The sequence below is a fragment of the Penicillium arizonense genome, assembly GCF_001773325.1.
Source record: "Penicillium arizonense strain CBS 141311 chromosome Unknown PENARI_contig010, whole genome shotgun sequence".
NCBI lineage: Eukaryota > Fungi > Ascomycota > Eurotiomycetes > Eurotiales > Aspergillaceae > Penicillium > Penicillium arizonense.
The window spans coordinates 875,282-887,261 of record NW_019173287.1 but is presented as its reverse complement, the minus strand read 5'-3'; the positions used below and the strand labels follow the sequence as shown (position 1 = coordinate 887,261).

At 50.3% G+C, this 11,980-nt stretch overlaps 5 protein-coding genes across 5 annotated transcripts; 1 reads left to right on the top strand and 4 right to left on the bottom strand.

The window, feature by feature from the left end:
- Positions 1-873: 873 nt before the first annotated feature.
- Positions 874-1,907, bottom strand: PENARI_c010G04493 (SDR family NAD(P)-dependent oxidoreductase; the record flags this gene model as incomplete). Its single annotated transcript, XM_022632221.1, has 4 exons — positions 874-924; positions 983-1,400; positions 1,493-1,761; positions 1,839-1,907. The coding sequence occupies 4 exons, from the start codon at positions 1,905-1,907 to the stop codon at positions 874-876; spliced, it is 807 nt and encodes a 268-aa protein (XP_022487764.1).
- Positions 1,908-2,271: 364 nt separating this feature from the next.
- PENARI_c010G09925 (uncharacterized protein) lies at positions 2,272-4,347 on the bottom strand (the record flags this gene model as incomplete). The annotated part of the gene is made up of 5 exons (XM_022632379.1): positions 2,272-3,138; positions 3,193-3,613; positions 3,666-3,820; positions 3,868-4,118; positions 4,173-4,347. 5 exons carry the CDS (start codon positions 4,345-4,347, stop codon positions 2,272-2,274), a joined length of 1,869 nt encoding a protein of 622 aa, XP_022487744.1.
- Positions 4,348-5,164: 817 nt separating this feature from the next.
- Positions 5,165-6,574, top strand: PENARI_c010G12385 (uncharacterized protein; the record flags this gene model as incomplete). The annotated part of the gene is made up of 4 exons (XM_022632457.1): positions 5,165-5,416; positions 5,467-5,622; positions 5,676-6,017; positions 6,071-6,574. The coding sequence occupies 4 exons, from the start codon at positions 5,165-5,167 to the stop codon at positions 6,572-6,574; spliced, it is 1,254 nt and encodes a 417-aa protein (XP_022487944.1).
- A 246-nt stretch (positions 6,575-6,820) lies between these two features.
- On the bottom strand, positions 6,821-8,593 carry PENARI_c010G00078 (sialidase family protein; the record flags this gene model as incomplete). Its single annotated transcript, XM_022632089.1, has 1 exon — positions 6,821-8,593. One exon carries the CDS (start codon positions 8,591-8,593, stop codon positions 6,821-6,823), a length of 1,773 nt encoding a protein of 590 aa, XP_022488048.1.
- Positions 8,594-10,547: 1,954 nt separating this feature from the next.
- On the bottom strand, positions 10,548-11,939 carry PENARI_c010G09441 (L-rhamnonate dehydratase; the record flags this gene model as incomplete). Its single annotated transcript, XM_022632369.1, has 3 exons — positions 10,548-11,512; positions 11,570-11,792; positions 11,853-11,939. The coding sequence occupies 3 exons, from the start codon at positions 11,937-11,939 to the stop codon at positions 10,548-10,550; spliced, it is 1,275 nt and encodes a 424-aa protein (XP_022487733.1).
- Between the last annotated feature and the right edge of the window lie 41 nt (positions 11,940-11,980).

The window sequence follows — 11,980 nt, the reverse complement described above, 5'->3', positions numbered from 1 at the left end:
TATCCCATGGGCACCTATCCCCGGCGGGCAAGATGTAATGGAACAATATTTGGATCTAGTGCGGGAGCGGGTGCGGATGGGTGAGGTGTGGGCGAAGGTCCGTGGTGTACGGTATCTCGTGCAGGATAAACCTGCCGGGACGATGCTTCAGGATGGCTTTGTGGGGAGTTTGAGGTGGCTTGGGAGGTTGGGGCTGACGTTTGATCTTGGGGTTGATGCTAGGTCTGGGGGGTTGGGGCAGTTGAGGGAGGCGGTTGAGATGATGGGAAGGGTTTATGAGGGTGTTACGGACGGGAGCGAGGCTGTTACTATTATTATTAGTATGTTTATGTCCTGTTCTTTTGTTCTCTGATGGTGTTTACTAACTGCTTATTCAGACCATATGTGCAAGCCCAATCTCCGTCTTCCGCCTGCTTCTGTTCGCTCCCACCCTGAGTTCTTGGAGTGGAAAGATCTTATTACGAAGATGGCTCGGGCTCATCCGAAGACTTATATGAAGCTTTCCGGGGCGTTTTCTGAGATTGAACCTCTGGATGGGCGTTCTGAGCCTGATTTCGAGGCTATTATTGAGCGTGTCCAGCCCTGGACAGATGCTGTCTTTGATGCGTTTGGTGCGGAGCGTGTTATGTATGGATCGGATTGGCCGGTTTGCAATGTTGGTGGTGGTGGGAATGATGTCTCGTGGGGCCGCTGGAAGCGAGTTGTTGAGGAGATTTTAGAGCGGAGGGGTTTGTCAGAGAAGGAGAAGGGGGGTGTTTGGGCGATGGTTGCTATAAATGCTTATATGATTGGATATCCGGGTGTTCGTGGTTAGATTAATATGCATGTGCGATTGTCACTGGTGTAACTATATAAATTATATATCCATACTTCTTACTGCAGATTGACGAACAATCCACCATCAACCAATAACTGCGCACCAGTCTATCCAACAGCAAAGTCAGCGCCATCACACCACAAAACGAAGGACAGAAAAACTTACCACATAACTACTTAACTCCTCACAAGCTAAGAAAACAGCCGGCCCGGCCAAATCAGGCGGCTGCCCAAGTCTTCCAAGAGGAATCCGACCCTCCATATAAGCCCTCTTAACAGGATCCTTCATATCCTCCTCATTAAGCTGCGTACGAATAGTACCAGGCAACAACGCATTACAACGAATGCCATACTTCCCCAGCGCCACGGCGCATGACTGCATCAGACTTAGCACGCCAGCCTTGGTGGGTGTGTAGTGAGTCTGCTGGCCGCCGCCGACAAGCGCGGAGATGGAGCTCACGCCGATGATAGAACCGCCGGGCGGGGATTGCGCCTGTGCCATTTGTCGGGCTGCGGCTTGGGTGGCGTAGAAGGTGCCTGAGAGGTTTGTTGAGATTGTTTGGTTTAGGAGGGAGGGTTCGAGTCTGGATTTACGTTAGCCAGGGGAGAATTCAGTAAGGATGGCGGGCTCGAATAGGTATGGGTATGGGTATGCTGGCAAGCGGGGAAATCTCACTCTAGGAATTCTGCAAATTGGCACACGCCTGCGTTGCTCACGAAAACATCTAGACGACCGAACTTCTCGACTGTCTTTGCGACAAAATCCTGACCAGTCTCGGGCTGGGATATGTCACCTGATACTGTGAGGAAACGGTTCTCGGCGGCCCCGGCCTCGATCTCGTTCACATCTTTCCGCAGGGCTTCCAGGAGTGTGTCTTCCTTTGCACCGCCGAGGTGACTGATTGAGACATTGGCTCCGTGGCGGAGGTAGTCAAGGGCAATTGCCTGTGGGATTGCTTGTTAGGCGGACTCCTTCTGAACTGCATGTTCTTTGAAATTATGGACATGCGGGGAGAGCTTACTCGTCCGATTCCCGTGAGACCACCGGTGATGGCGGCAACCTTGCCAACTAGTAACTGAGGGAGAGGCATTTTGAAGAGGTTAATATGAGAATGAGGAAGTTCAATTCCAAGGCTCAAGGTGGGCTGTGTCCATGTGGATTTCTCTCCGATAAGATCTCGGGGATTCGTGGTGATGTTGCCCCGAGTGTGGGGAACCCCACGAGGGACATGTGTCAACGTCTTCCAGGGCTTTCTTGCCAAGATGCTACGACCGCCCTAGGGCGGTCTACGTATGTTACTTAATACTGTAACAAAACATTGGACAGTCCATGTATTTTCCCCGGTATTCATTTGCGTATTTAGCAGGTGCGACGGTATCTGCTAGAGTAAATGATACGACACTAACCCTAATTCTCCCATTTATGCATGCCGTCATGGAGTGATAGGGACAACACTACCCTCTAGGACACCTTCCACCCCTCGCCTGAGCATAACAACCATCGGGCGGTAACAACTTGGGATCAAACCCATGCAGCGTGCCCGTCCAACAATTCAAAAACTTGAGCCCACGTTCTGGGATCTCCGTTACCGTCGCTTCTTCTGTCATCTCGATGAGCTTCCAAGTAGGCGGAAGCCCAAGCGCATACGGAAGCGTCATCCCAAACTCGTCCAGAGGCAGAGGCCGGTATATGCGGCGGCGAGACTCGGCCAGGCTCATGTAGTCGGTTAATCCCTCAGTGGTCTTGATTCTATGGGTCACTTTGTCCAGGTAGGATTGGAAGGTAGACATAATGTCCTTGTTCGATAAAGGCTTGTCGTACAGAGTGAGGAATTGGGATTCGGGGGAATCAGCCTCTGAGGCGTGCAGGGAGCTTCGAATTTTGTCGACGAATGCGGCCTCCATGTCATAGTTTCCATCGATAAGGGTTGTTGTTTGTGGGAGATACTGCATTAGCACGCCACGACGCCAGCTGTAGACTGGGTTGTAGAAGTCGAGAAGGAGGATGGAGCGGAGGAGCTTTTGGCTGACGAGATTGTCGGGCAGGTTCAGCACGCCCATTGAATCCTCGAGGGAGGTCTGTAGGGCGACAAAGTACATCTCGTCGCCCTCTGTGTTTTCCTTGACCACCAGAAATTGAGTGATATCGTACGCCTCTGTCTGCTTGCCGCCGCCGAGAGTACCCTTGGGGAGCTCCACCACTTTTACACCTGACGGAACTGGGTCTGAAGACCATTCCTGTAAGAGCCCAAGTTTCAGATATTTGACGACTTTTTGGTAGTCTTCATATTTGAATTCCGGAGAGAAATGCGCCATGGGGTCCTAATTTCGTGTCAGTAGCTTGATAGGCAGATGTGAGGATATCCACAGACGTACATTAATGTCATTGAATCTGCTTTGTAGTAGAAGCTCAAAGTTCATAAAGAGATCATGGGGGGCGCGAAAAGGCAGAGCGTTTGCTGATGGGTTCTCCGCAAAAAAGGTAACTACTTTGGCGCCAGTCGCGATATTGATAGTGGTCGTGAGCAGCAAGTGAGCCATCCAGCGGTGCAGATTGGCTGGCTCAGACTTATACTTGCCATTATTCTCCTTGAAGTCGTTGTCATGGTGCAACTGAAACCACCTGGTAACCAGAACATTGATAATGTCTCCCTCTAGCCCTTCGGCACTGTTTACGTTGCCTAATAAATTCCAGGAGGAGGGAGAGAGATATGGTAGTTGCTTGAAACGCTTGGCCTGGTCTGCGCTGAGGCATTGTTTCAGGTCGGTCCTATCCGTCTTCCAGTGGTACCAAGGGCTGCGGCATCATCAGTTACGGAAAGGAATGTGGAATGCAAATGGAGACCAACTCATGAATCTCCTTCATGATACATGGCCCGTTGACATGACCATTAAAAGGACCAAGATATGACATGTCGTAAGATGACCCGTCCGTAAACGCATTGTATGCGTTGCCTTGGTATGTCCATTTTCTGTTTTCCTTATCACCGTTAATGTCTTCAATCTATACATGGTTAGGCCCTGATCTTGACGCGGAGAAAGGCTCCATACGGCGTAATAGTGAAAGGTCTTTTCATCCCAACTGGCGACTTGCACGAAACGCTTTGGATTGTGTACGTCGTCTGACCCAACAATGAAAATAATGTCACCCTGGAGCATGAAATCGACGACTCCAAGTATACGGCAGTGAGGATTGAACCAGCCTTCTCCGTTATTAGGCAATCCTGAGCGATCCACATGGGCTCCGTCTGCAATCATAAACATTCTCAGATTGCATGCTTTCGGCGACGCCTTGGACTGGTCTAGAACAAATTAGTATGTGACATATCGCCTTGAGCATCTGGAGTAAAGCTTACTATAATAGTAGGAAAGTATTCCGTCCAATGTATTGAGAGTCCAGTGCGAGTCCCGCTGGAGAAACTGGCCAAATTTGTCTTGGAGTTTCTGCTGCTGCTCAACTGTAAGCAAAGTATCATTATCCCAACCAGAAACTCTAGTGAACTGGCGATGCCAAATTTCTGGTGTTGTCATTTCGAGACTGAATTCTGATGGACTGCTTGGAAGTATGCTCGACAATAGAAATCATAAATGGCGATGGAGAAGATATATGTATCTCAGGTGTGATGTGTGATAGCGAGCTGACGATCGTCAATAATCTGATTGGTGTGTATTTGACATGATATTTCCTCATCACAGCTACAAGCCGACCTTTAGATAGCATGGAGTTGTCAACCGAGGGTATTAAGGAAGTTTGTAATGACTTTCACAAATCACCCTGCATGGCGCCAAGATAGGAACGCGGACGTGACCAAGAAATCCTCATCATGCATGTTTCCTGCATATCCTTTACAGATGATCTTCGGGTTTCCCGCGTTTGGAGTTATGCACGCATGCGTTGTTGACATTCACCGCACGAAAACTTGTCATTCAGCTGCACGTTCTCTAACACTATGTAAGGCGAACTGCGATCATGAGCTAGGCAACGAAGCCCTGCCAATGCAACATCCTCCGAGACATTCATCGTTGCCTACGACATAATCAGCGCTAAATGTGATGGTTTGATCGCTGGCTGCATTCGACGGGTCTGGACAAAAAGTGCAGCTGAGCTGCAATGTAACAACAAGCTGAACTCCCATCATAGCCAACGAATACCCTCTGTGGATAATACTTTGGGCAATCGGGCAACTTCAGGCGTACGACGACTACGAGAAATGGCTCACTGTGGACAGCAGAGCTCAGAATTCTCGACTAAACAGGGCCACTGGTTTACTGAAGGTACTGGAGTATCTATAAAGACAGGTACCCTCATTGTGTCTTCAAAATCAAAACGCTCCATCAACCCAACATCATGGCCCCGAAGAAAGACACCGTTCTTAAAAGGCATGAGCCTCCAGGCAACCTTCCTGACCTCACCGAGGCCAACAAGGAGAAGTGGTCCAAGGAATTCATTTCAACCTGGATGCAAGGTGAAATCGATGCTGATCCCAAAATTGTCGGCAACGGTCGTACCCCGTTGACTCAATTCTTCGACGGTACCAAGACACCCTTTAATCAAGGCGATTCGCCGAAAGCCGTCGAATGGAATGCATTTCCTAAAGTGGTCAGTTCGAACCCTCGATTAGGAACAACCTGTGCGCTAACTAGATACAGATCAGAAATTCATATCAGAGCGATGCCGTGCGGTGGGCGATTGCAGATTCTTCTCGTGTAGTCCAGGACGAGTATTTGGAGTGGTCTGTTAGTCGAGGCGCCAGAAAGTACACTGGGGACATCCACAGTGTGACCTTTACTGCTGAGGGACCCGAGGTACGTGCCAGGCTGCCTTTGATCACATTGACAGAATAATTGACATTAGATAGTATTGGCAATTCCTCGCTAGTTGCCAGAAAGCCGACTTTCTCAAACTGATGAAAGACCTCAACTCTGGGTTTGCCAGTGACATGGTGGACAGTGATTTCTTCCTGAAGGACTACGAGACAGGAAACGAAGTATACAATCCAGCAAATGTGTGGAATCTACTCAGTACCACAGGCGTAATCGCCCATCTGATCCAGCCGAACAACACACTGTCCGCCGAGGTTGACATCGCTGCACAAGCTACCGTCATCCGCAAGAATGACAAAGGCAAGACAATCACAGACGCGGATGAGCTGATCAACTGCTCCAAGTACGGTAACCCTGGCAGAAACTCCGATCCATCGGTAAGAGACATTCAATTCTTTCCATATAGCCCTAGGTGTGCTGACACGATCAGATCGGAGCGGCTATCAACTCGCTCGCTCGAGACGGCGCAAGTCTCACCGTGGCCGAGCCGGTTGCGCTGTATATCCGAGATTTCGACACGAGAAGCTTTAAGTTCGATATGAACGGTACAAACGACGGCGCCCCGACTGATCTCAGGGATATTGAACATCCAGATAAAGTCTTCCAGTGGCAGCGCGGCAATATAAAAGCCAAAGCTGGTCTCAGGATCAAGATCGAGGTGCCCAAGGGCCTAAAAGACAACAACAAGCAACCACTCCTCGTTAGTCACATTTATGACACCAACAAAAAATTGCATATCAAGTACGGGGCGCAATTTGCCGACTACTTCACTATGGGTGTTAGTGCCATGGGTATCGATGGCACCACTGCCCAGCCGCAAAGCTGCTACGACCCTTCTAGCCAGACCGCTGGTTCTGTCAAGCCGTCTTGTGCGGAGTTTGATGGCTTTGCTCATCCTGGCTTAGCTGGTGCGCCTGGTTCGTCTCGTGCATAGGTCTGCTTATCTCAGATTCCAATGTATGCAACTGCGGGTATGTGAGCGACTAGTGAAATATAGCTAAATTATTCTCGGTGGCGGTAATATCGTTCCTGGGTTTTCCAGTACATTCTTCACTTCCGGCCCCTCAACTAGTTGATGGATGCAGCCGACAGGGTAGCTGGAAACTGGTTATTATTGGTCACGACACGATCTGCTGTACTAGATTAACGCCTATTGGTACCAATAAAGACCACAGTTCGCTCAAGCCGAACTGCTGATCTGGACGTTCTTGAAACCACCACTACCATAGCTTCCATACAAACCGGCCAACCCACTCTTCAGTCCATCGTCGGAAGCGGTAACAGTGGTCTTTGCCCTTCCATCCTCGCTCAGCGTAACGGTGATATTAGTCGACCTCACAGAAAGTGACAGGTGATAAGACTTGTTCCCTTTAATACCACCAGAATGCGCCTCCGACTTCAAAGCCGTAGCCTTGTCCGCTACTCGGTAGACAGTGACCTTGCCGCTGTTGCTGTCGATCGCAGCCGTATACCTAGTCAAGGTATTGGGAACACTCCTCGATGCAGACGCCCGTGCCACCAGGCCAACCACACCCGACTTGCTCGTAATGATAACCTCGGCACTGACCTCGTAGTCTGTCCATCCAGACGACCCGGTAATCGCGAGCGTTGCTGAGCTTGGCACTGGCGCAAAGTTGTACTGGTCGTCGGCGATAGACCAGGTCCCATCAAAGTCAATCCATCCCGCCTGGCCGATGCCGGAGAAGTCGGACTTGTACGGGAGGCTCGCAATGGGCGCTGCACCGGTTCGCAGGGTGCAATGCGACTTCGGGTCGTTGCCGTCTATGCTCGCTTCGGCTGTATATAGGACTGTCCCATTGGGTAGTAGCAGTAGGTTGGGACTGTAGTTGGCGCCACAGACATCTGTGTCCTTGGGGGCGGTCCAGGGAGATGGAGCCCATGACCAGCCGCCCTTGCCATAGTTGTTATTGACGAAGAGAATGCGTCTATTCTCGGGGGGATAGACCTTCGTATCGTTCTGCCACCGCTTGGTCTTGCTAGATACGATCACCTTCTTCTCTGTCGGGTCCCAGATAGTATATGGACTCCCGAATGTCTGGATCCCGTCTGTCGTGTAGATAACCGTGCCAGTATCGCTTTTATTCCACGACACCCCGTCCACCGACATCTTCACATGAATAGGGCACGGTTCGGAAGTCATCTCGCCCGTGGTAACGTTTCCAATACACCACTCATAGCTCATAATGAATTCCCCGTTATCCATCTTCGCGACCGTCGCCATCCCCGGTCTATCGACGAAGCGTGAACCAACGACAACCTCCTCGGGATCGCTCCAGGTGTCCCCTCCATCCCCAGAGGTAACACTCGACAGCTTCTGAGCATGTTTCTGGAAGTCCGTCTGGTCGGAGAATACCGTAACAATGCCCCCTTTGCTATCCAAGTAAACAAACGGCTCCCAAATCCGACCCTTCTCATTCTTCGATCCATGCAGAAATTTCCCCACGACGGTCCATGTCTTTCCATGATCCGTCGACCGCCAGGACACAAAGTCCGTGTTCAGATCCTTGGCCAGATTGCCAACAAGCAGCAGCGTACCCTCGGGATACTTGCCCAGCTGCTGCGGGAACTCAAACAGGAAGGGTTGGTAGAATAAAGTTGCCGGGTGCCCGGTGCCCGTCAGCGGGTCTGAGATAGTTGTAAGAGTATCCCATGTCGTTCCATTGTCGCCGCTTTCGCGGATAATGTAGTGGGATGCAGTCCCGTTGCTGCTTTTTGTGTCTCCTTGTGTGTACCAGTGCTCCCAGATGGCTAGTAGATTGCCGTTGGAGTCACCGGCGTGCTGCAGTTGGATTACCCGCGAGTAGCCGTTTCCTTCGTTTGGGACTTCGGGGGGCCAGACGACTATGCCATCGGAGTCGGCGAGGGCCGACTGGGTGAAGAATGTAGCTAGGTGCAGGACCGCCTGAGTTGCTAAGGTGCTGAGCCTGACCATGGTGTTTGCCAGGCACGGAAAGAAAGACAAGAAAAGAAAAGAGAATAAGAATACCCCAAGCGAGAGACTTGCTGGTATCACCACAGATGAAACGAGAAAATAACAAACTGGATAGAACTCCTGCTGCCATGAACCACTCCGAGCCCATTTATACGCTCAACTCGGCAGGTTAGGCGTTCCGTCATGATGCCAAAATAGGCCACGATCGCCAAGCAGTTACCAAGCCTGCTGAAGATCTTACGGATAGGTCTATGGCCCCATAAGGCGCCCTGCAAGTCGGGACTATCTCGCACTGGAGGCCGGCCCGTGCGCCTCAACCGGAGGCGGACTTCGGTCAAAGTCCGCCGAGCTTCAATCAGATATCGCTATTATTAGTTCAGGCAACATAAATGTACAATACGCTAAAGGCCATTATGGCTTGCCTAGTGAATGTATGGAAATCATCTTTGGACCGTCAACAGCTGTATTCTCAGTAAATTAGACTATTAAGATAATGGTTGCATAAAATCCCTGACCGAGTATGGGAAAACAAAGCTTTCTGGTGAAAGTTCCGCTTTGGCCTTACAACTTCATATAGGTTGTTGCGGTGTATCGTTATCAGCCTGCTGCAGATCCTGGTCTGTCGCTAGCATTGGGGCTGGATAGTAGGAGTTCTTGATAGGGCAGTAATCTTTTCATCAGGGCCATAGTTTGAGACATACTAATTGCGAGCTAAGGAAAGCCCAAAATCCCAAAGTATCCGCTGATAAAATATGTACCTGGCCCGTCTCTCGGATACGAATTCCCACGCATACATCCGCGCTGCACATGCTACTATATTCGCATGCCTTTTCATCAGACATGCTTTGCGACGGCATTGTTTTTGCCGCATCAATTTTCTTTTGTAAGTGGACCTGGTAGCCTTGATAGCGGCCATTCCGCGTTGCCTTAATATCTGGGGTACTTTAGGAGTAGAGAAACCTATATAGTAAAATATAGATAGCGGGGACTCTGATAAAACTCAGGTCCGCTAATGGGAAAGGGCTCAATAAACATAGGGCATATTAGAAGGACCCCATATTTAATAACTGGACCCTAGCAAATGTACGCTAAATCAACCTAGGCCGGCCGCAGTAATTGTATTTCCAATGCGTTATTAGTAAAACTGCATTAATTCTTAGCAATACTAGATGCCCAGAGTATCGGCGGTTGAGGATCTAAGGTGCTTCCATTCACTATGTAGCCCACTAGTTAAAAATTAAGTCTCCAGACCCTCCAGTATCATCTATGCAGCAGGATGATTCGTCGCTGTTTGAGATCGTGGATGCCCAGGAAGCACGGGAAGGTTGCTGATACAACGGGGGGCCAGCGAGGTCGAGGCCGAGGTGAGGCAAATAACGGGTAGGAATAGAGTCTGTGTGATACTTAGCGGCATCCTAAATAGTCTATATCCACGGTTATATACGACGCATAATTGTCTATTAGAAAAAGCCTCGGTCGCCCACGTTTTACGCGGTTTTTTGTAGCCTTATAAAACGAGCAGAGCTACCTGTAGGTAGTATCCCTCTCTATTTAGCTACTAGACGTTAAATAGATGATTTTGTACGCCAAAGAAGAGGTTGATATATTGCTATACTAGTCTAAATGGGGTAATACTGTATTGCCGGCACAACGGCCTTTCTACAAAAATACCATTATGCTGTATCGGGCAAGGAACCCCGGGACGTAGAAAGTCCAGTGACAGAGTATGCTACGCTAAACGGTTAAGATACGGAAAATAAATTGCCCATTGCCTTGAATCGTGAGGCCAGCTAATGACTTATACAAGTTTGCGCAAAACGTGCATCCTTAAATCTCAGTCTATTGGATGAATTGATCTTATGTACATAACTTCGTGTAGCGGGTAAACAGTCTTTGAACATGGAACGAACAAGGACAGAAAAAGATTCGTTCAAAATTCCATCGCAAAAATAGTTTAAGCAGAGCCATTGGCAGCCTGCTCGTTGTCAGGAGCGCGCAGGGACTTCTGAGGAGCCGGAGTAAGAATAGAAGCCGCGGGGATCAAAGGAGCAGCCGGGTTAAGTTCCAGACCGAATCCAGGTTTGTCTAGAATGGAGACATCAAGGTAGCCCTTGGTGGGAATGGGCTCGTTCAAGAACAGGTTACCAAAGACAGGCTCGACGGTGTGGCCATCAGCAGAGTTGGCTAGGTACTCCTGGAAAGGACTGTTGGACTGGGAGACAACGAAGTGGTAGGAGTAAGGGCCGGAGGCGTGAGGCACAACGGGGAGATCGTAAGCGGCAGCCATGGCGGAGACCTTGAGCAGCTCGGTCATACCACCAACCCACATGACATCGGGCTGGAGGATGTCGAGGTTGCGACCCTCAACCAGCTTGCGGAAGCCGTAGCGGGAGTACTCGTGCTCACCGGTGGTGAACTTGACAGTAGGGTGGGCCTGCTTGAGAAGCGCATGGCCGTCGAAGTCATCAGGGGAAAGGCACTCTTCCCACCAATCGATATCAAGGCCAATGGCCTCGCAGCGCTTGACCAATTGGATTGTGTAGGGGACAGTCAGGGACATGTAGCAGTCGACACGGAGAGGGTAGTCAGGACCGACAGCTTCGCGCTGCTTCTTCAGGTATTCGACGTTCTTAAGCAGACCCGCGGTGCCTTCGTCAGGACCATGGGGCAGGGCAACCTTTGCACCGATGAAGCCGGCAGCCTTGGCTGAGCCAGGCTGGGGACCGGTGCAGTAGAAGTCCAGTCTTGTGCGAGTGGCACCACCGATCAACTTGTAAACGGGCTCCTTGCGGATCTTACCCTGCAGATCCCACAAGGCCAAGTCGATGACTGAGATTACGGCGACGGGCAGACCCTTGCGGCCGTAGAACATGGAGGCGCGGTACATCTTCTCAAAGAGGTCGTTGGTGTCGCGGGGATCTGTTGCATGTAATGCGTTAGGGTTTGCGATCTATATATTGAACATTTGATACGCACCTGCGCCAACCAAGAAGCGGTTGAAATGCTGCTGTGTCAACCAGCAGGCTGGAGGACCACCGAAACCAGTCGCGAATCCCTTGGTGCCATCAGTGGCCTCAATCTCCACGCAGAATGAACCCAGTACGTTGATACCCCACGAGGTACGCGAGCCGCGGAACTGCGCCCACTTGGTCATAGGGGTAGAGATGTTGCTGTCGACCAGCCAGTGGCCTCCCTTGACCTATTCAGGTAGTTAGCACTTTGACTCTCAATTCGATTGAGGAATAAAGCAAATTCGTACATTGTGGTAGTCACCGCCGGAGCCAACACCGTCGATGATGAAGGTGCGAACCTCCTTGATGCGGGGGAATTCCGTTGTTGAACCCATGATGCAATATGTGTACACGCAGGATTCAAGAAAAGAGACTG